The 22,823-nt window shown below is 31.7% G+C and overlaps 1 protein-coding gene across 9 annotated transcripts in view; it reads left to right on the top strand.

The window, feature by feature from the left end:
- Positions 1–22,823, top strand: part of LOC117215669 (protein scalloped) — a 338,791-nt gene that overhangs the window by 255,328 nt on the left and 60,640 nt on the right. For all 9 annotated transcript variants that reach the window (XM_033462054.1, XM_033462050.1, XM_033462058.1 and 6 more), the window contains 2 exons: positions 2,222–2,346; positions 5,506–5,644. In XM_033462054.1, coding sequence (XP_033317945.1) covers positions 2,222–2,346; positions 5,506–5,644 — 264 coding nt within the window. The remainder of the gene's footprint in view (positions 1–2,221; positions 2,347–5,505; positions 5,645–22,823) is intronic.

Raw genomic sequence — 22,823 nt, 5'->3', positions numbered from 1 at the left:
AAAGCCAAGTACCGCCGCCGACGCCGCAGCCACCAGTTCCCCGAGATTAGAGGCTCGCGTGGAACGCGACAGGATGCAGTTTCCCCCGGCGTGTTACGGGGGTTCGTTGCTGTGAGAAAGGGGATCCGGTATTGCGGTCGGAAGCGAGGGGCCAGGGGCTCTTCCGGGGGCTTAACATACACACTCCACCCCCTGTAGGCGGAGTGTTCCGCCTCCAATCTACCCCCACCACTCAACCAAGCACTGATACGCGATATCAGCAAACACTTGTTGCTCCGACGTATAGAGAATCTAGAAAGCCGCGCCAACGGCCGCTCGTGCCGCGATTTTTCACGTGCTGATTTTTCCACCACCGTCCATACTCCCACCTCTTGTGTGCAACCCCTCTTGTTCCACCTTCGCCAAACTGCAGTGAAATTTTCGCGCGTGCTTTCCTATATAGAGGTTTCTCTCTTTTTCTTTCTATAAGGTTTCTCTTTCTATTTGACTGTTAGTGGGTGTCTTTCTCGCTCCATTTTACTGGGACAGTCTCTCTCTTTGTTTTGCTTGGTGAAAGACTTGGGCGAGGGGTTGGGTCGGGTTGTGTGGCGGATTGTGATATTCCAGGCTTGAAAACGAGCCGCGCGGATTCCGTCACGCGGCCGCGACCCGGAGTCCGAGATATGTCGGCAGTGCAACGCTGTAAATCTTCGTTCGTTGCGATGCGCGCGGAACTTCCGGCACAGGCCGCCCCGATATGATACGCGCGCGGCCACGACTCCGGACGCGTTTACAGTAATTTGTTTACGATTATTTATACCTATTGGATTTAAGGAGTTTAATGCAGTGGAGTGAACAAGTTTCTCGTCCGATAGATATTTTTATTTGTATTTGTATAAAAGCGATATGTCAAAGAATTTTAAGTTAGAATAGTGTTTATTAGTTTTACTATTTTCTTTTATTTTTTTTAAGCATTTATATACAGTGTTAGTTGAAATTCTTTTAGATTTTAGATTTAGATTTCTTCATAATTTTGTTTTACGATTACAGCTTATATTGGATTAGAAGAGTTTATGCAGTGGTATGAGAAAGTTTCTAGCAAGACAGAGTTTTTTATTTCTACATGTATATACAAAAGCGAGGTTTTACAAAAGTTTTAATAGTACTAGTATTTATTATTTAATGATATTGTTCATTAATTGTACTGTTTTTTTTTTACTTTTTTATGCATTTATTATATTATTTATATTATATGTTAGTTAAAATTCTTTTAGATTACAGATTTGGACTTGTTTTAGGATGATTTATATTGAATTTAGGAAGCTTTATATGGTGTTGTGAGAAAGTTTTTGGCTAAATAGATTTTGTCCAAGAAATTTCGATTCCAAGAGAGATTTTTTAAAGAATTTTAAGTAATAATAGTGTTTATTTGCTCTATCCTTTTACATGTTCTTATATTTAATTTTAATTAAAATTCTTTTAAATATTTGTTTCATAATATTAGGTGAAAACTCTATCTGATTTATCGTTAGAGCTTCAAAATTTTTGCACACCACTGTAGCTTGATCGTTGTCTCGTGTAATGTTTGTTCCCTTTTTTTGAATGTGAAATTTCTGGGTTTGAGTGGTTTGTGAAGTGTAAGGCACTTACATATAAGAACGCGTTGGTTTATGTTACATTTATCGAGTTTAGTCATTCAGTTACTCCGTTTAATTTTTCTTTTCTGATTTGTCCTTTTTTAAATCTGAGGAAATTACTGGACTTTAGTAACGAGTTTAATTTCTTTTTTCTTCTTTTTCTCCCTTGTTTTCTTCTTAATATGAAAAAATTGTAGGACATATATATGTGTTGGATTCCATTGCATTTATCCAGTTTAATATGTTATTTAAGGTTTCTTTCTTTCTCTTTTTTGGTATTTCTATGTTTGACAAGTTTATACAGGAAATTAATGTATAATTACGTTATTGTTCTCCTTCGGGATTCTTCCTACATTAAATACATAATACAATATAACTATATTACATTTCAACTATCTTGTTACTAGATATAAATTATACTATGTGTATTTATTTTATCTATACTTAGATTTGCTTATCCTACTTTTATCTTGAATAACCTATTTATTCATTTATACGTACTTCATTGCACTTTCTAATGATATCTAAATTACTAATTAAAGTTGTATTTCTTTGGCTCGATGATTGTAAGGGATTAATGTATTGGATGTATTCGATTGTTACAGGCAGTGCGGTGGCTGCAGCCGACACCATTTCCGCGCCGTGGACTCCCACGAGTTCCGGGCCGCCGCCCGACGCGAACGGCTCCGGCTCGGATACCAAGAACCTCGACGTTGGCGAAATTAGCGATGTAAGTTCATTTACTGTGAGTAACGATAAATATTCGAACGATAATCTGTTCTTTATCCTCCTATAAATTCCTTCGACGTAATTGTGCAAGTAGTTCTTTGTTAAACCAGCAAATATTGATATCAATTTTGGTGCAGATATTTAATTATTATTCGGTGCGGATTTTTCATTATGTCATGGAAAACTGTTTTTTCTACTCACTTTTTCTACTTACTTTGATTCTCACTTATAGATGAACTTGTTTTTAAGTACTTATGAGCTTAGAGACCATTTAGACCATTAGATTTAGATCTTTTATATATGTTTGTAAATGAAGGTAGAATTACAGGTAGAAAGATTGGTGAAGATCGAGATAAGTACTATTAGAAAATCGGAAGAATTGTGTTAATGAACGAATTTTATGTTTTTTAGCAACGAATATGTTTATGTAAACAAGTTTTGTAAAGATCCATTTGTTTAAATGATACATTATAAATTATAACTTGTTTGTTAATTTTTCCTTTGTAAATGTTTATCAGTTTTTACACTTTAAGTATACAGAGAAAAAATGAAAGTGTCGAATATAATAGTGTCGACTATAAATCCCCAAAGTTGTGTAAATTGGCGTACCATATTTTGATAATGCCTGTTGTCGGTATAAATGATATGATACCTCAATTTTAAGTTGATGACTCAAAAAATGATTTAAATAACTGATTCGTATTATTCTATATAAATGTACGATTTATATAACATATGCAGTTCGGCGTCAAGGCGTTAATTAACAATGAGAGGTTGACAATTATAAAAGATCACTATAACCACCATCAGTCGTGTAAATCGTGCATGAAAAGAAAAGTTTATTTATGTACATGTATTAAAAATCATTGTTTACAATCTTTATTGAATATTTTCATTAGCAAATTACAAAATTATATCATTTTATAATGTGTCACAAAATGATCCGTTAAAGGTACATGGTGATTATCTTCTACTGCGACAGTCACACAGAAAATGAATTTGTTAATGGCCTAGATAATTAATATTACAATAATGAGAAATATTATTCGATGGACTAGAAATCTCAATTTAAGCTGTGATTTGTTAATTAGATTGCTCTATGGTTTTAGGTCTATAAGAAAGTAAAATTTAATTCATCGTTTCGAAATTATAAATTGCCGAAGAATATTTCTTTCTTCTGTAAATTTTTCAGTCGTTAATAATATACTAAGTAAAATAATAATTTCGACTTATTTCATCTTCATTAATTATGATTTCAAGATAAACTCAGTCGTAACAACATTTATATTTTGTTTTACACTGTGTAAACAATAAATCACACGTTCATAACTGTCGCGTTTAATTTAATTTAGTATATCATAAAATTGTAAAATTTGTAAAGATTTCCGAACTGCATCTAAATAATGTAATAAAAGCATTGGTTAAACAAGTAAAAGATATGAAAAGCTTGGTAGTTTAATACGAGACATTTCAATATTTTAAAGGTTTATTAATATGAAGTTAACGTTTCTAATTAAATTCGCAAAAGGGCAAGTGTTGCTGAAAAATTTTAATCACGATATTCATCCCTTTCTGCCGTTAATTCCTTATCCTGATTAAAAATCCCATAAATTCTTTTTTCAATTACAATAATTTACTTTTCACGTAATTGAATAAAATTTCTTACACATCTATGATTCCGACACTTGCGAGGATACAAACACAAACGAAGTCTTAGCTCCAGTGGAATTGCGTGCCAGCCAATATTATAAACGTGACTGGACTTCTCAGAAAAGACTTTCCCCTACTCGCAGAATCGTTTCACCTTCTGTCTTTCTACGCTTGATCTAAACGGCCCAAGTAATCGTCCATTACTCTGTTCGTGCAGCACTAATCTGTCTCATTCTTTGACATTTTTAATTCAACCGTAACTTGTATTCAATCATTTTGTTGATAAACGTTATACTTAGTTAGTTATAAATGTTAGAATGTAAAGTCAGTCACAAAAATCTATATACACCTATTAAAATATAAAATGTTATGGTAAAAACATCAGCACTACGAATTTTTTAGACATATTCAGAGAGATATTGTCAAAATATAACACAATTTATTGTCTTTTATCTTTATCAAGAAAAAAGAGATAAAAGAACATAAAATATAATGTTTAAAAATTACATATGTGTTTATTTAATTAATAACTTGTAGGTCATCAATAATGTCTTACTATCTCCTTGCCATCGAAAAGGTTAAAGGCCTTTGATGTAATCTTATTCCATAATTTTTGTGGATTAATATATTGAAATATTTTAGTATTTTTAAACTCCTTTTAGAAATACATTAATAAAAATTGCATTGATACGTAAATATAAATAATTTTGTGACGTGAAACTGTGTTTTCAGTTTCCTTGGTAAATGAAATACGCAATATTCGATAGGTATATGTAGATTTTCGTGTATATATATAGTAAGTATATATATAGTCAGTACTATATATATATATATATATATACACTTATTACATGCATTTGTGTTTACAAAATTTACTATTACATTCTTAACAAATTTTATTTCATTTAATATCGTATATGGATGAATAACATTATAACAAAATAACTAGAAAATAAAAACGAAAAATGCATTCAATTTTCTCAAAATATCAATAGATATCTTAATATTGAAGAGAAGTAATCATCTGAATCTAGTGATAACGAATTGATCACGTTACTATATATGTAATTACCTGATGTTTTAAATTTATAGATTTTTTTGTCATAAAAAGGAGACGGCTATATAAATTCAAATTTTCCTCCATTCTTCAATAGAAACAATGTTGACTATAACAATTTAGGTTGGGTCATCTAATCTTAATGTATAATAAAACATTGATTATCAGCAATGAACAAAGCAATTACAATTAATGGAAATAAATTTGCAATTGAGGGAATATACAACGTGGAATACAAAATTAAATCGAATATCTTACAATTAAGTAACCTGTATGAAGTAAATCAAGCTATTATAATGTAAAATCCAACGATACTAATTGAGGCTTAAATCTTCAAATGATACATAGACAGATTAACCAAAAATCTTGGACGATCGCGTACATTTCACGAGAGTTTCCGTATCAGCTAAAGAGTTTGTGAGAAATCCTATCCGAGGCGTTCGTATTTTGCAGGACGAGAAGGACCTATCGGCAGCGGACGCGGAGGGTGTATGGTCGCCGGATATCGAGCAGAGCTTCCAGGAAGCACTCACTATATATCCGCCATGCGGCCGACGCAAAATCATCCTGTCCGACGAAGGGAAGATGTACGGTGAGTCGAGCAATTTCCTGGCAAATCTCTCTTCGACGTTTTCGCTAGAGCGAAGAAACTAAAAAAATAAAAATACGCAAGTAGAACACGATGATGGAGAAAGAAATAGCACGAGTATACAGAGTATACCATCTAATACAGCGGACAATTTTTCAACCATTTACGGTTGTGTAACAAAACAAAATCTCGAACCAAGATTTATCGGTATCTAATATAAAAGAAGTGGCCACAATAAAAATTTCGAAAATAGTCCGTTTTCATAACGAAAACAAAGTCACCTTAGGTTTCTTAAACGGGACCATATATTTATTTTCTTATTAGATTGTAGCGAATGTTAAGACGAGTTCAAAAAGCATGCTACACGATATTTTTATTAACATAATACCGCGTTATCTATGGTCCGTTGTATACTAATCGGCCAATTATTAATACTGAAAACCTGCCAAAGAGGATTAGTATAGTATGTAGAGCTTGTGTATTTAGCCAGTTTAGTAGCAACACATTTATTCTTCTGCCACCTATCTTTCTCGTTAATTATGTTACAAGATCCAAATCAAAAAATATATTTGTTATGTTGTTGTTGCGTTTTACGCTAGAAATATTTTAATCATTTTATTACCTAAGGCAGTGTAAAAGAAGAAGAGCATAGACTGTATGTATAGTTGCAGCATATTAATATAATTGTTTTTTGACTAAATTTTGTAAAAAAGAAAGTCTAAAATTTAAGCCGCGAAACCATCAAGCCAAGCTTAAATCTAGCAAAAGGTTTAAAGTACTACTCAAACAAATTACAATGACTACAAAAAATATTTGCACGCCATTACATTTATTATACTAACTAATTAATTAACTAATTAATAAAGTACTAATTAATGGGGCTCAAGTACATATATCAAATTTCGTATCAGTTAATAACACTTCCATATAACTGCGAAAACTTGATACTGAGAATGAAATGTAAAGAACCTGATAAAAGAAATGCTTCGTTGGGGAATAAAAGTATGTGCAAATATTTTTAATAGCTACTGCAATTTTTGCTTCCAAGAACCGACTTATTCGCAAAGAATATCTCGGCAAAGAAAAACATCGTTGCACGAAGGACTATTCCTTGTGCTTCACGTACGGGCGTTGCGATGGTAGAAATGTCCAGCCGAGCTCGTTATTGCTCGATGCTGAGGTCAGTCTACGTGACCGACCAGATATTGCCTACTACGACCACGGGTACCACCGTAGTCGCCACCATTAACCGCCATGAACTCACCACCGAAGCAATAATGCCACGCCTCGAAAGATAGCCCCTTGACCAGCATCTTTGTCCTAATATAGATTCCCATTTTTCACTATCTTTTTTCAGTCCTTCTTAACGAACTTTTCGTCAATTCATACGGTTAGGTACATGGTATTTTCTATTTGCGATTTAACGATTTAAGCCTCAAGTATATTAAATTTGATATTTAGTAGTAGATACTTTCATAAGTTTCATATGATTACAAAAATTTAATATTGGAAAAGAAGAGTATGTGCAAATATTTTTGTAGCCGCTGTATTTTCCTATTTTCTATTTTACTTTTTATTTAATTTTTTATTTTATTTTTTATTTTATTTTTTATGTTCGAATTGTAGTTTTCTACCGTTGCAAATCTTTTTAATTTGAAATTAAGATTGATTCAAATACTTAAGATTTATGTGTGTGTGTATGTATGTATGTAATTTCTCGTTTCGATTTTATGCTAAAGATTTTCCTCAAATATTAAAACTTGCTGAGAGATGCGATGAAATTTAACGTGACGTAATGACCTGCCGCGTTTTTTAGATCACTTTTGGCAGAATTATTATCTTGCTGTTTTAGTTATAAAATTTCTGAAATTTGATGAAGATATGAGAAAATAGTCATCAACGTATGTGATTTCTCGTTCCAACTCTATGTTGAAGATTTTCTTGAAATAGTCAAATTCCTTTTCTCGGTTGAAATAAAGCTAAGATCGAAACTAAAACGATAAAATTTTATAAAAAGGAATACAAACTATCGTTCTACCTATATTATATCATACCTACTACCTTTTAAGTTTCTTCAACACAAAGCAAATTTTTCACGAATCATATCATAAAACAAAAATTGATTACGACTTTTTTCTAGTCTCAATCCTGCCTCCAGCCCTTCTTGCCATATTTTTTTCAGGCAGACATAGGCTTGAATCCCTATTCGTTAAGGCACAATGTCGCTTAATTTTCGAAAGCACTCCGCGGCAAAAGCCGACGGGTGGCAATTCAATCTTGGCCCGTGGCCGCTCATGAAAACGAAGCTTAATTCAGACGTCTGGCTCGCTAACAACGAATGAAAACAAGGAGAACGACAATCGACAAAGCTGTGTATCGTCCTTTCGAGACTTTTGTCACTCTCTCGTTCTATTTGCTGTATCACACGAGGAAATTTCATTTTATCCTAGTAGGACAATTCTTAAAGCTTTCACGGCTCGAATTGTCACATCTAATACTGTTACTTGGCATTGTCGTAGATAACATTTGCTAGGCACAATACTGTTTGAAGATTCCAAGAATACGCTGTGTCCAAGAGGGAAACGTTTCCAAGGTTTCGCTAACATTGCAGTTAACTTCATCAGGAGTCAGAATGTACTCATACAGAATGTACTCCTGTAATGTTACCGAAACGTTAGAAATTTTTTCGCTTGGACACAGCTTACTTTTAGAAGCCTCAAGGAGTGTCGTACATAACAGTAACATTATCATATCTTCAATAGTAGAAATTAACTTATCGTTTAGTTTTTATCTATTTTTATTGAAGCAATTGGACTCTATACATAGAAATTATTTATGTAGCAATTCGTTATACATTATCCATTCTCAGTCAAATTATAATTATAATTATTATTATAATTAGAATATATTACAGAAAGACGCCTATAAAGTATCTCCTACTCGTATAACGCGATCAGGAAATTGCTACCGCACACCCGTCTAACGCAATCGCAAAATTGCTTAAAGAGATTCTATATACATGTATGTATGTGACGAATAAGAACACTACGTATTGATAATTGTTTCGTTACGCTTGCCTTCTGTACTTTGTTGGAGGCTTGATTCATTCCCGACATGCAAATGTATGCGTTCTTTAATTGATTCAAAAATCATAGTTATGAAATAACTTTTATATGATAAGTATTGTGATACGTATTGTGTGACAGTTATTTCTATACAAAATCAGCTGCGTTACTTTCATATAGAATTTATTTTAGTTTACTTGCTGTATCGATTCTGTAAAATAGAGAATTCGGACAACGCAAAATATATCTCCTGTTTTATAGGGTCTCTTACTGTGTATTTTCTTATACTATTAGATTACAATCCTTAAAAAACGAAATGGAGGAAAGGATTCTTATTGTTATCCCATTAGAATAATAAGAAATATTATTATCATTATTAAGAGAATTATTATTACGAATACCTATAGTCTGCTGATGCAAAGAACTTTTTATAATAATTACGAATGACAAAACGAACCCTTACATAACTGCATGCACAACTCCAAAAATTCAAATTCAACGTCCGAATCTCCAACATTTGTGTAATCTGGTTGTAATAAGCCACTGATCGGTATGGTCGAATACGAGACACGATACAAAGTCGATCGTCCCGCTCAAGATAGGAAGGAAAAGGAAGAGAAACCTAGAAAGAGACCGAGAATAACAGCATCGACGTCCGTCGAACGCGGATAGAAACAAAGGATAACGAGGCGCGAAAATCGCTTAACGCGATTGGCCATCGATCCTATGGGAAACTTATCTTGCCCGTTGCTCACTCGCCGAGCCAATAAAGGATCCCTCGGCCTTTCCACGGGATTAAATATCTCGGGGCAATTTACCTCCTTCTATCTTTCGTCCTTTCCTCGCACCCCACTGCCTCTCTTTCCACTCTTTCTTTTCCATCAGGACGTCGACGCCCACATCGAGATTTCTCTACGAAGGAGCGATCGTTTCCGCAGCGGACGAACGTCAAGGTGAATCAGCCCCAGAAACTGCGCAATTCGCCGCGCTTATCCAAATGTTATTACACCTCACATAATTTTCAATGATTTTTTGGTGTTTTCAGTAAAAGCGATGATCTCTTTCTTTTTCGATTTTGTGCCGAGGATAAGAATTTTTCAGGTTTTTTGGGGCTACTTTTAAAAATTTGTCATTTTTAATTTGTTTTTTTTTTAGGATTCTCGGAATTATTTGATTGAAAACACGTAAATATATTGTTCATAGAAATTTGGATACTTTGGTCGATTCATACCTTCGTAGTATGAAAATCCCGCATAAAATCATATATGTACCTAGATACATAATTAAATTGTGAATTTTTACCTAAATTCATATTTTTATAGACATAGCTATACACTTTAAATATACACTAAAATAGACATTCCTTTTACCTACTAAAAATTGTAATCAGTACTTTACTTTGGATATTTTATATATTTTAATGCTTTATATCCATTTCTTCTGCATTTTTTCATTCGGCACGAATGCATAAAAATTCACAGTTTATCTGTAAATTTCTAATTTACGAAATAACCGTGTAACTAAAATAGAAATAAAGATAAATAGAATAAAGTAACGAAAATAGAGTTGAAAACTTCAAATGTAATACTCAGATGATGAAACAAAATCTCTTCTTCTTCTTCCGATTTTAACCCATGAACTTTACGTCGAAACTTGTATCCAGTGGAAAACGTAAAAAAAGTAAAAGATAATGGATAACTTAAAGGAAGATAGACTTAATAGGAAGATATTATCTTAAATGATAAATAATATGACACATTTTATAGTGGCTTCAGTCAATAGATAATTTAATTTCTTATTTTGAACTGCATAAAACAGCAGAAACCTTCAGGATAATCTAATATGTAGAAATCATAGAATGTAAAAGTGTAAAAAGTCCGATAATACTTAAATTTAATCGTCTTGCCTATCGACAAAAGTACTATGCGCGAAGGTGTCGCAAATGCTAGGATTTCGATGATAAATAGCGGTATTATCTAGTTGGTGGAAACTTTATCACAGATTATGCTTGGTGAAACGAAGTGCCGCAGCGTGCAGTATCTTTCGATCGGAATGGTTCCTCGGAGAATTTGTGTTTGGCTTTGAGCACCAACTATGAACTTAGTCGGGGCGCATCGATGGCGACTTTGAAACATTAATCAGACGTACCTCGAAACATTAATCATTTAATGGAAGCGGAACAGCATAACTCGGTTTCGATCTTCGAAATTCCACTCTAGGGACTCGATCGAGATAATCTTTGGACTCGCGGGCATTTTTAACGTTAACTAACGAACTATTATTTGCATTAGAATTTGAGAAGTTAGTTAAAATATAAATATAGTTAGTTAAAATACATGAAATCAAATAGTTCAAACAAATGAATTCAATGAAGAATATAAAGATAGTAAACTGATAAAAGAAATAAAGAAAGAGAACTATCGTGAATTGTTGACAAAAAGCGTTTTATAGATTATACAACGAGATTTTAATATATATTATTAATCTTATTCAAATTATTAAATATATATTATAGATGTTATTATAATTATTTAAATATTATTTATACAATTTATAGAATAAATATCCATATTTACATTTATATTATTTATATTTATGTTTAGATATTAAAGGTGTTATTTCTACTAATTTCTAAATATACTGATAAAACTTTTTCTATACGACTCGCAAAAGTATTTGAGTTTATAAAAACATTTTCTGAATATATTATATGTGTTATATAAAACGTTTTGAAGTTTCACTAACACTATAATGACACGTGATTGGTATTATTGCATTGGTACAGTTTCAAAGAAAACTGAAATTGTGTAGAAATACAAGATTTTGTTACACACACATGGAAAACCCGTGCAAAACTGTATATTAAGATTTTAAACCTTAGTCGAAAATAGTGATGTTCTATATAAATACTGCTTTTTAACGATCATTTACAGTTAGTCGTCAGTGCCTATTTATCGAATCTTGCGTCTGACTCACCAAGAAAGTAAAAACGCACATTAACGTCAAAAAGTTATTTATGTTCATATATTAATATAATTATTATTGATGTATTTCTAAAAGAAATTTAGAAATTTCAAAGATTTCACTCTCAAAAATCTTGGGATAACATTTTTAAATTACAAAATGCTAAGGAGATTGCAGGATATGTATCTTAACACGTCAAAAGAATACGTAAGTTCGTGTCATAGTGTTACCGTTTTTACTATAATATTTTATATTTGAAAGGTGTAGTATCTAAGCTTAAGAGACTGACTGTATATCGTCTTCTTGCGATGAATGAACTTATGGAAGTAAATAGTTTATTTCTTGAGAACTGAATATTAATCGTGTACTAATATAATGAGAATACACTGCAAATTTTTATGCAAATTCATATTTTCGAGAATATAATTAAAAATGAATATTCTCATAAGAGATAAGAAATTGTTCTGTCTATCAAGTATTATTAAAAAAACATTATACTTGAAATGTTTTATAACAATAACAATGACAATGACAATTTATTAATTTCAGGCCTCTCGGCCATGAAATGAATTTGATTTGCACTTGAGTTTCTAACCTCCACACATATATCCACTACGTCTCTACCCCTTCTCTATTCCCCCTTCCTCCTCTACGTAATTTACATATTTTTTCTTATTATGAGCGTTCTCTGCAATTTTGTGCTTTTAAATCTCCTACAGATGGATAAAAAATTCGCATTGTAGTAATGAAATTGGAAAATTAATAAAATGTAGAATCGATCAGTTTGGCTCCTTAGAGGCTCATATACAGTCTTGCAAGAGAAATTTAGTCGACAAGGCGGATGATCGTAAAGCGCGGCGCGTCTTTTGAAACAGCGGTTTCGCTCGGGAAGGGGGATGCGATTCGCGAAGAGGGACGAATGAAGAAAATTTGCAAGAAAAGATAGTTACGGCGCAGTCCGGTCACGGAACGTTGACCCACGCTGGTCGAAGAAACTCGAATACGTTCCTCGACCGCAGCTACACGGGCTCTTTTTCTTTTCTTTCCTGTAGAAACCCGGCAAGAAGCTAAACGCTTCTCTAACTCTAAGCGCTCCTCCATGCTCCACAGAACGCGCATCCTTCTATTTCTACTGGTTTATTGGATGCCGGACGCGGACGACCAGGAGTCTTGCTCCTTTTTCGCTTTGTTCGCCTCTCGACACAGCCTCTCTAAACGGACTAGAGAAAAAGAACATACTATCTGTCCGTTGAATTGAACGGGTTTTGTGAAATTACTATTACGTATTATTATTAGCAAATGATAAGCTTATTGTCTTCCCATTTCATACCATATTTATGTTGCTGTTCGAAAAACTCTCTATTATTTCTTATGTCTTTCAGCAGCCTTTTAGTACGGGTACTAGTCACATTTGTGAGTTAACGGTAGCTATTTTTTAAACAAATAATGATATATTACTATTTAGTGAGACACAACGAATAGTAAAGAATATGCATTCAGTGGTTTTAAAGGAATTGTATCAACGACTACAAATGAATCAAACGCATACCGTCGGCTTAAAACGGTCATTAGATTTCATTCAAAATCAACGATACAAATTTCTTCAAGTCACACAAGCCTGTAATTGAAATCAATGCACATAGACAACACACATAACATTCAAAGGCATACACATTTTTTTTATAATGTATATAACATATTTATTATATATACTGCTATATAGTAGTAAGTACAAAATTTAATGAAGTTAAAGGCGATTCTGTCCTAGTATATTTGGTAATTGTACTAAAGAATTGAATAAATCAAGATGTTTTTCTCTTAAACTGAATTTACATTGTTTTACTTTAGACGAACGCGTCGGGTGATTCATCAAAAAACGCCGCTTTCATTCTCGTTTAATCCACAATGTTCCTCCAAAATGAACACTGAACAGAGTAGAGCCGAGCTCTACTTTGGATGAACAGAATGGATAATACACTCGTAGCGAAACGGCACTAGCAAGAAATATAAGCGTGTACTGAATGCATATTCGGACAACCAGTTCGCATTTCTACATATTTCATACTTATATCGTACGAAATGAATATGGAAACGGATACGGATAAATCAAAATTTAGTTTTTTGCAAATTGGCGAATATAATTATTACCGATATTTGCTAAAACATCGCAAGTTAATTTGGCATGTTATTCTAAATACAAAATATCTAATAAGCATATTATTACTTTTAGTGCACTGCAAATGACTTGTGGTGTAATAAATTTTTACATAAGATACAAGAGGTGTGTAATGCTGTTCCCTACATGTGCAGTTACGTCTACCCTAATTGGATTAGGTCTATACGAAAGACTTAAAATGCAATTAGAAAAATCCCGAATACCCATTTAGGTGTTTTATTTAAATACCTCTTATATTACGAAGGGAAAAGGGGTACAGAGAGTGAGAAAACTCAACTTTTTGTATCTTAAAAATAGGATAACTTTGGAGAGAGCTGATATATTATAAAGCATTTGTATCAAAAACGATAAAATAAACATAACAAGCTTGTTGTTGCTCTTACTACACCTACATTTAGAAAATGCTATATCATTCTTCGTTCATTATATTTTTATGAATGTAAAATAATTTATTAATAATTTTTATTCATTTCAATTTTAATCACTTCTAACTTATTTTAATTCATTTTTTCGTGGGAATAATTTCATTGTAGTAGGTAGAAATATCAAGCTTGAAACGATACGCCGGCGTTAGAGTTGTATTCGTTAATTTGAAAAAAATCAAAACCTTGATTTATTGGTGTTTTGAGTTTGGATATGTAGTCGACATAAACAAGTTTACGTGAAAATCGATAAATATACACAAGAAATATTAACAGAAAGAAACAATTTTTAATGTATTATTTAAACAAATGGACTTTCTAAAAATCTATAAACCCGATCATATTTCTCATTCAAAAGCATAAAATTCGTTAATCTGCACCATTCCTCTACCGTGAATAGTTTTTGAAGTAATCCAGGAAATGCGTTTTCGACTCCAACTTTAGAAGCTGTTTTCATCCAATAAATGTGGACGATTGACGCTAAAACAGATACGTGTTGAATATTTGTACCTACATTATGTATCTGCAAAGTTTCATTAATATCGGTGTGTCACGTTTCAGCGGTGTCCTTTGCCTTCATTTGAAGTATTCATCCAGTGAAGTGGTGTAAATATTCCGGGTTTCATTCTTCACTTTCACTGTGCAAGAATCATCCGCATTGATTCTCTAACGTGAAATAGCGTAAATTCGGCTTTACGTATTACAATCTTTTTTGAGGCTCATAGTTCGCGATAATTAAGCTTCAACATTATTAACACTCAACATATATTCATTAATCTAGCGATTATTAGCGACCACAATGGCTACAATGTCTCAGTAATTCTGTTAATCAGATGTTACAAAACGATATCTCTGTTACTTTTAATGATACGGGCAAAGGCGTACGGAATGAATTACTTCGATCGAAAAGATACATATTATAAGGTAAAAGATTTTTTTTCATGGTCGTATTTTTAGAGACTTGAACGTCGTATCGGTCGCAAACCTATCGATTATATATATAATGTAAAAATAGTAAAAAGATATAAATTAATCTGTGTACTCTATGTTAAACGAAATATTGTATAGATCATATGTATAAAACAATATATAGGAACAAAGTATCAATTAATTTGTACATACAACCCATACAAAGTGAAAGTATAAGCTTATCGCTGTAACCTTAAAATGAATCATATTGATTATAACTAAGTACAATTTATAAGACAAAAGGTTAATAATCTTAAATAAAGATATGTAACTAAAGGTCCAACTATCTCATTGACACTAGACAATTGACACTAGAAACAATACTACATCTTAATAACAGATCACGAGATATCATTTTTGCAATACTAAATCGTATATCATTTCGATATTAAATGACGAAAAGGTCAAAACCGATTTGTTCTATTCATAAAATTCTCCATCTATTGTAAAGCTAAGATTTTTTAGGGTCAATTAGAACTCTTAATGACTCGTGTAAAGAACGTAACATTCACTCCCGTTGATAAGTATATATTAGCACCTGCTGGTTTTATATAACATGTAAAAATTAATTTAAAGTATCAAAGAAACGATGAATAAATCAGCATATGTGTTCATGCAAAATTACAATCTAATATACATATGTATATGTAGTAAAAATTTGTTTAAACTATTTACAAAAGACGTATTTATCATATTAAAAAATTTACAGTGACGAGCTCAAGCACGTCGCAAGTAGCTTCAATTACTAACCAACTACATACGTACATAAATTCGAATCCGCTATAAGCGTTTCAAAAAGAAAAAACAATAAATGTATATATATACCTAATATTAAGGAAGAAGAATTTAAAGAAGTAGTATTCAAAGTTTATGAAATCGATCTGAAAAAGAATACAATATACTTTAATACGAAATAGCCAAAAGTAAAATGAATCTGTTAAGTTCGAAAAAGTAATTACTTTATTTCCGGTAATAAAGACTGTATCAAAAGTTTGCAAGCTTACTAAATAATTCAATTAAATCATTCAATTATTCTGAATTGCGTGGTACTTTGCCTAAACTAAATATTGAAGTCTATCAATTTAATTTGATTTTTGCTTCGAATACTTAAAGTTTATATATTATTCTACAAATAAAATACTCTTGACAATATTTATTAATTAATATTATATAATAAATTGATTTATAAAATTTTGTTGAAGTTTTGCAGAATCGTCTGCAATTATATTATTATTCAAAGATTTTTTACGCTTTTCTACGATTTTCTAAGATTTTTATTTTATTTTATGTACTTATACGAAGATGAACAAGAACATAAAAAGTCCCATAAAAAGATCAGACAAACGGAATCACATTTAAATTCAAGCATGCTTATTAAATTTTCGAGATACTTCTCGAAAATGAGGATGCATGTGCAAAAAATTCTGCTGTCATCTTTTATCTTTGGGCAACCTGGAAGATGACCTAGCTTAAAGCGTTGATCATATTAAATTTCCTTTAATTCGGACATTTTTAACGAAGAAAAATGCTTCGCAGAGAACTTTTTACGGTAGAAAACTGATATCCATCAAACATTTACTTTTAGAATACGAAAAAGATTCAAAAATGAAACAAACAATTTTTAGATACCTAACCTAACCCTTTATATAAATTATAAATATCTTGGTATATTATAATTTTCATTATAGATTTAAATATTTTGGTATACATCTTATTAATTAATATCCAGCTTTGTATGGCTGAATTTCTTATATGAGCTTATATTTAAAAAACATCCCATAAAAATTTCTGAAAACGTAAATTTAGCATTTGCTTGAAGACATTCCCTAGTTCATTTAAACGATGATAAGGAAAACGAAGAGGAACGAAATGAAGAAACTATGACAATTCCATTTAAAAAATTGTTTAATTCCAGAGCCAAATAATTCTTAAAAATCTAGAACGATGAAATTAATTAAAGAATCGCAATGAACATATTTTTGATTAAATATATGCTGTTCTAAAGAAACTATACATATGCAGTATCACTCTCAATTATTTAGCTAATCTGTAGCTAATATTAGTAAAATGCACAAATTAATGAGAAACTTATAGTCAAAAGCAATATTTTATTATGTTCTTGTAGCATCGGAAATAATAGATTTTAATTATTTGTATAAAAATATAGAGTGATAATATATTAAAATTTGAAACACGATTCATTAATATATCTAAAACCTTTTCAAATATTTTATTTACCTCTTAACTAAATATCATTGAATCGTTGAAGACAATAACAATTTAAAGTTAGAACGTAGAGTACAAAATAAAATTACATATTCGAAATTTCAGTAATCCAGCATAAATTAGTATAGATAGTCATCTGCAGCACAACAATACTATTTGAAAGTTAAATAATGCTTAAAGCTTAGGGCTAAATTAATAGGAACGTGTATTGAATCGTATTAAAATTCTTTTGATTAAATATACCATGCTTTAAAGAAGCCATTTAAAAATTATCAAAGCTATATCAAAGCTATATGAGATATACTTAACTTAAACTTTGATAAAAAGTGAAAGAACACAATAAATGGCAAGAATCAAAAGAACCTCGAACAGCTATATAACGTTGAAACATTATATCTGAAATAAATATCAAACAGGGTCCGCAATAAGGTAATTCGAGCAAATGATTCTCTAATTACCTGGAGCACGGTGCTAATTAAAACTTCAACAGTTGAAAACGAATTCCATTAACGCGAGCGTTTCCAGCGTCAACCAGGATAAAATCATCGAACATTTCGCTCGAATTTACGCGTTATACTTGTGTATACGGGTGCACGAAAGGTGCACAACGTAAACGGCAGGAAATGATTTTATGGCAAGTTCGGTGGAAACTTTCACGCGGCGAGCGAGAGGTAGCGAGCGAGAACGCGAAAGATCAGGTAGCAAGCCGTTTAAACACGAGCGCGGCTGTGCATCGCCTCGGGTCGTATTTAAACAGATAAATCGTGAACCTAGCAGATCTTTACCGGTAGCCGGTGAAACCTCTTATACAATGTGTCTTATACTTGTTGAGATCAGAGAAAACGAGAATTGGATGTAATATACAGGGTGGTTGGTAAATGGTGGTACAAACGGAAAGGGGGTGGTTCTACGCGAAAAAAGAAGTCGGAAATATAGAATAAAAATTTTTCGTTCGAGGCTTTGTTCTCGAGAAAATCGACTTTGAATTTTCGCTCGGTACGCGTGCACTTTATCACGTCTCGTTATAACGGATCTCACTGTAGATCGTTGTCTAAAAAATTGAAAAAAAGAAAAATTAAAAAAAATTTTATTCTATATTTTTGACTTCTTTTTTCGCGTAGAATCACTCCCTTTCCGCTTGTACCACCAGTTACCAACCACCCTGTATATATATATATGTATAGATATTCGTATACGATTGTGATTGATAAATTTTTGCGAACAGCTTTTTCATTATATATATTTGTCTTTTATTTATCACCGATTTTGATGATTTCAAAATGTATCGTCAAAGTTTACATTCCAAGTATGTAATTCTTTCTTACACATGCATATAAACGCTGCGGCGCGTTGTTTGGCTTTAATTCTCAACATATAAATTACAAAGCAATTTATGTTTAATACACCATGTGTTATTTAACAATCTACTCAAGCAAATTTCTGTTCTGCAAACAATTTTTCAGTAACGATAAGTATATTTGTTACATTTTTTATCAATTACAGATAAAAATAATCAAAATAATTACTTCACGCCAATATTGTCGATATCGTAGCCTAAGCTATGATCCATTAATGTATTTTTCTTCTTTATTTATATTAAAAATGATTATTATCAATGAATTAGATTTAGATTGGGTATGAAAATGTGGTCGCCGCTTTCTGGTGATCATCTATATCAGAATGTAGTCAAATGTAGTGTAATCGTAATCTCTTCGCTCGAGGTTTTTGCAAATATCTCGGAATCCAGTATTAAGAATTACTATTAAAGATTATTAGTATTGAGGAATCTAGTATTAAGGATTATTATTAAGGCGTGCCCTATTCTGAATAATTGCCGAAAAGATTTTAAGTTCTTCAGATATTTGCAACAAGCGAAGAAAGTTAATTTAAATATCAAGATATGTAGTACTTTTCTGAACTGTTATATTATATAGATTAGATATTTCAAAAAATTGGTAGAAATGTAAAAGATGGATATTAAAGATTTGCTTCCGCTTCGTTCTGGAAAGAGGGAATTAGATATTTCGAAAATGGAGAGAAGAGATCAAATAGTTAACAACTGAATCTAACTAGGACACTTCACGATCATCACCTCTTATCAAAAGAACTTACCCTGCAATGCGGAGAGTGCAATACACAAAATAGACCACCTGATCCTGAGATGCCGAAAATGTACACTACATTCCGGCAGACACACGCATTGGAACCCTTCTTCACAGATAACTTAGAAGATGGAAAAAGGCACGATCTCTTGAGATATACCTATTTAAAAAGCTAGGCTAGTCAATAGAATAATATAATGTGAAATACCATAATATGCAACGCACCCACTTCCCATGGTATCGCTAATAATCACGTAATTGGTGTGACCTAAAATTTGAAATCTTAATTAAAGAGAAATATGAATATTTATGTTTTACATACTTTTACTTCGAAAGTAGATATTTTTAGAAAACTTGTGTACTAATAAGTGACAATGGAAAAGGGGGTATTAAATCAACGTGTTATTTTATTAATAATATTTATAGTTAAAATGATACTGGAAGGTGCCACGACCGTTTATTTCTACGAGTCAGGACTAAGTTGCATTTCTATGTTGAAATCGTCTCCTGTCGACTCTGATCGATCAAAAATTACTTTACGATCAACCGGTCGATCGCGCTCGACTTGTTGGCCATTTCTGCTATAAAAAATAAGAATATTCCAATATTATTATCTGGCACCTTTTCTGGAGAGTTTCCCTTTGAGATTAGGATATTTCAAAAATTCGAAACAAGTGGAATATAAAAAAGTATTAAAATATTTGTAGAAAATACAGATATATGAATAATATTTTGTTATATTTGATACTTTTTCCAAAAAGGAGATGTCCCTATTTGAAAAAATTAAATAAGATAAATAATTAAGAGAAAAATTTTTAAGAACTAATTGATATTTGATTTTCATTCTTATTTAGAGATTGAATATTTTGAAGAAGGAAAGAAATACAAATTGTTGTATATTTTTATACAAATGTTACAAATGTTACAAATGTATACAAATGTTGTATATTTTTTACCCATTTTCACAAGGAGAACAACTTACTGTTAATTATTATTCACTTCTATCCAGTCCGTATGTTCGACAACTTTTCAAATTCGATTTTCGCAAAAACAAAGCTTTCAATATAATTTTGTTATTCTTGATTTTCGCCTTACTTTCTGTCACAGAATTCTCTTCTAATTTCACGCGTTCCATTAATTATGAATCATGATGTATATTATAATCACCTAAAACTTTGAGGTATATATTCAACAATAACGAACTTGTAAAACTTGGAACACGTTTGTTCTTAAAACTTTGAAACATTCAATCTCAAACACAGAATAGAAATCTCGAAATTCTTTACTAAAATTCTCTAGACTCACCCAGTAAATTATGGTATTTAAGATCGTTTACATACCGGATGCAGTAGACAAACATCGCAACGAACACCAGTGTCTAAACCTGTTAACCATTGCGTCACCAGCTTCTGTTCAGTGAAAAAGTTAGAGTACCGAGAAAACTCGTTTTCAATACGTTGATAATAATGCCTCAATACTAAGACATTATGCTATACTGTGATACAGATACCTATGTCAAGAATTGTTGAAAGTTTAAAAGAGCACTTACAACATCATATTTATTAATACATACAGCCTTTTCTGTACAATATAATTTAAATATTTCATATACTATTTATATAATATATATAAGAAATTATACATTTCACATAACATTTCATAACAAAATATTATATTACCATTAGGAATTAAATATGAAGTTAAAAGAGTTTAAGATGTATTTATAGATACTTATAATTAGACTGCGAATATTTATGCACGAAAAATGTGTGAAATACAACGAATATTATCTACGATACAATATTTAACAATAGATTTTTTAAAACACCTTTGCAATTATTCTGGTACGTATAGTTTATGTTATAGCAAATTACAAGCACTCTGACCAAATTTTCAGTTGTTAATCGATGTTGTTTGTGCGTAAAATGTAATGCTCATCTGTTTCTTTAAATATATTTTTTTTTAATTAAAAAATCTTCCCATTTGTTTGCTTCTCGTTTCTTCTAATTCGAAATACGACTACGTCTTACGTTTAACCAATTATTGAAAATTGCAGCACATGAGTTGTCGTTCTATGTTGTTCTACATTTGATATTGATTACATATTACTGTTATTTGCACTTTATGTGGTTACGCGATAAGCTATCAATTTCATATAAGTATATATCTGTTATGCAATATCCTTTTGCATATTCTTATATATATATTCTTATATATATTCTTAAACATAAATATGCAAAACATATGCATTATACAAAGGATGCGAAATAAAAGACCCATTTCTCTAATTTTCTAATCACACGATAAACTTATAGAAACATTCCGTCTCCTCCAACTTCGATGATCTTTGAGTATGATATAGAAATCAACATTTTGAACAACTGTTTATTATATAGGTAATTATCGGTCTCGGTCCGTTTCCGAAATGATCGCAAAAAGTTGCACGTACCACTGCAATATACTTTTGACTATAACTGTGCGTCTGTGGTAACGTATACGTCAGTATTGGTTTCCAGTCAAGGTTGCAAAAAATATCTATTATAACTTATAACTCAAGCGAATGCATATCATCAATGTATTGAGTCTAGATTTGGGTTTGATTTTTCATCCAGTCTACATGAGACGGCTGACAACGCTTGCGTGAAATAATAATGATTATTCTATTTTGTAAAATAGTATCGATTATTCATTCGCCTATTATTTTTATAATTAATTTATTATTATTTCGTAGGAACGTTTCTGGCCCCTTTACGGCAACGGAATTAAAAATTCCAACCAAAATCCAATACATAGAGGATATTCATTTTTAACAATTACAGTAGACATTTCTTACAGCTTTGCATATGCACGTTGTGCACAAGGCCTTTAAGCTCACTCAACCCTCGTTCGTAAACAGAAGAGTAGCTACCGGCGGCCAGGCGACCCAATGCTGGCGCATACCCTACCACAGACACTCAACTATGGGCAGAATTCACTGTAGTGGTACCGAGAGATTTTTGCGAAGATATCTGAAACTAAGACCGACCGGCAGTTATATGCATAGGAAAAAATTGGTCAAAATATTGATTTCTACATAACATAATCATATTCGATGTCTTCAAATATTAACATATTAAAAAATCATCGAAATCGAAGAGGACGGAACTGTTTTACCAGTTCACCAGAAATTTTTATGTACTTACGTTTTATTTCTCCATTTACATTCTATAAAAATACATCGTGTACGTAAAACTACAATATGTAACTGTCTGATTTTCA

The sequence above is a fragment of the Bombus bifarius genome, unplaced genomic scaffold (assembly GCF_011952205.1).
Source record: "Bombus bifarius isolate JDL3187 unplaced genomic scaffold, Bbif_JDL3187 scf7180000009770, whole genome shotgun sequence".
NCBI lineage: Eukaryota > Metazoa > Arthropoda > Insecta > Hymenoptera > Apidae > Bombus > Bombus bifarius.
This window is presented reverse-complemented; position numbering and strand designations above follow the sequence as displayed.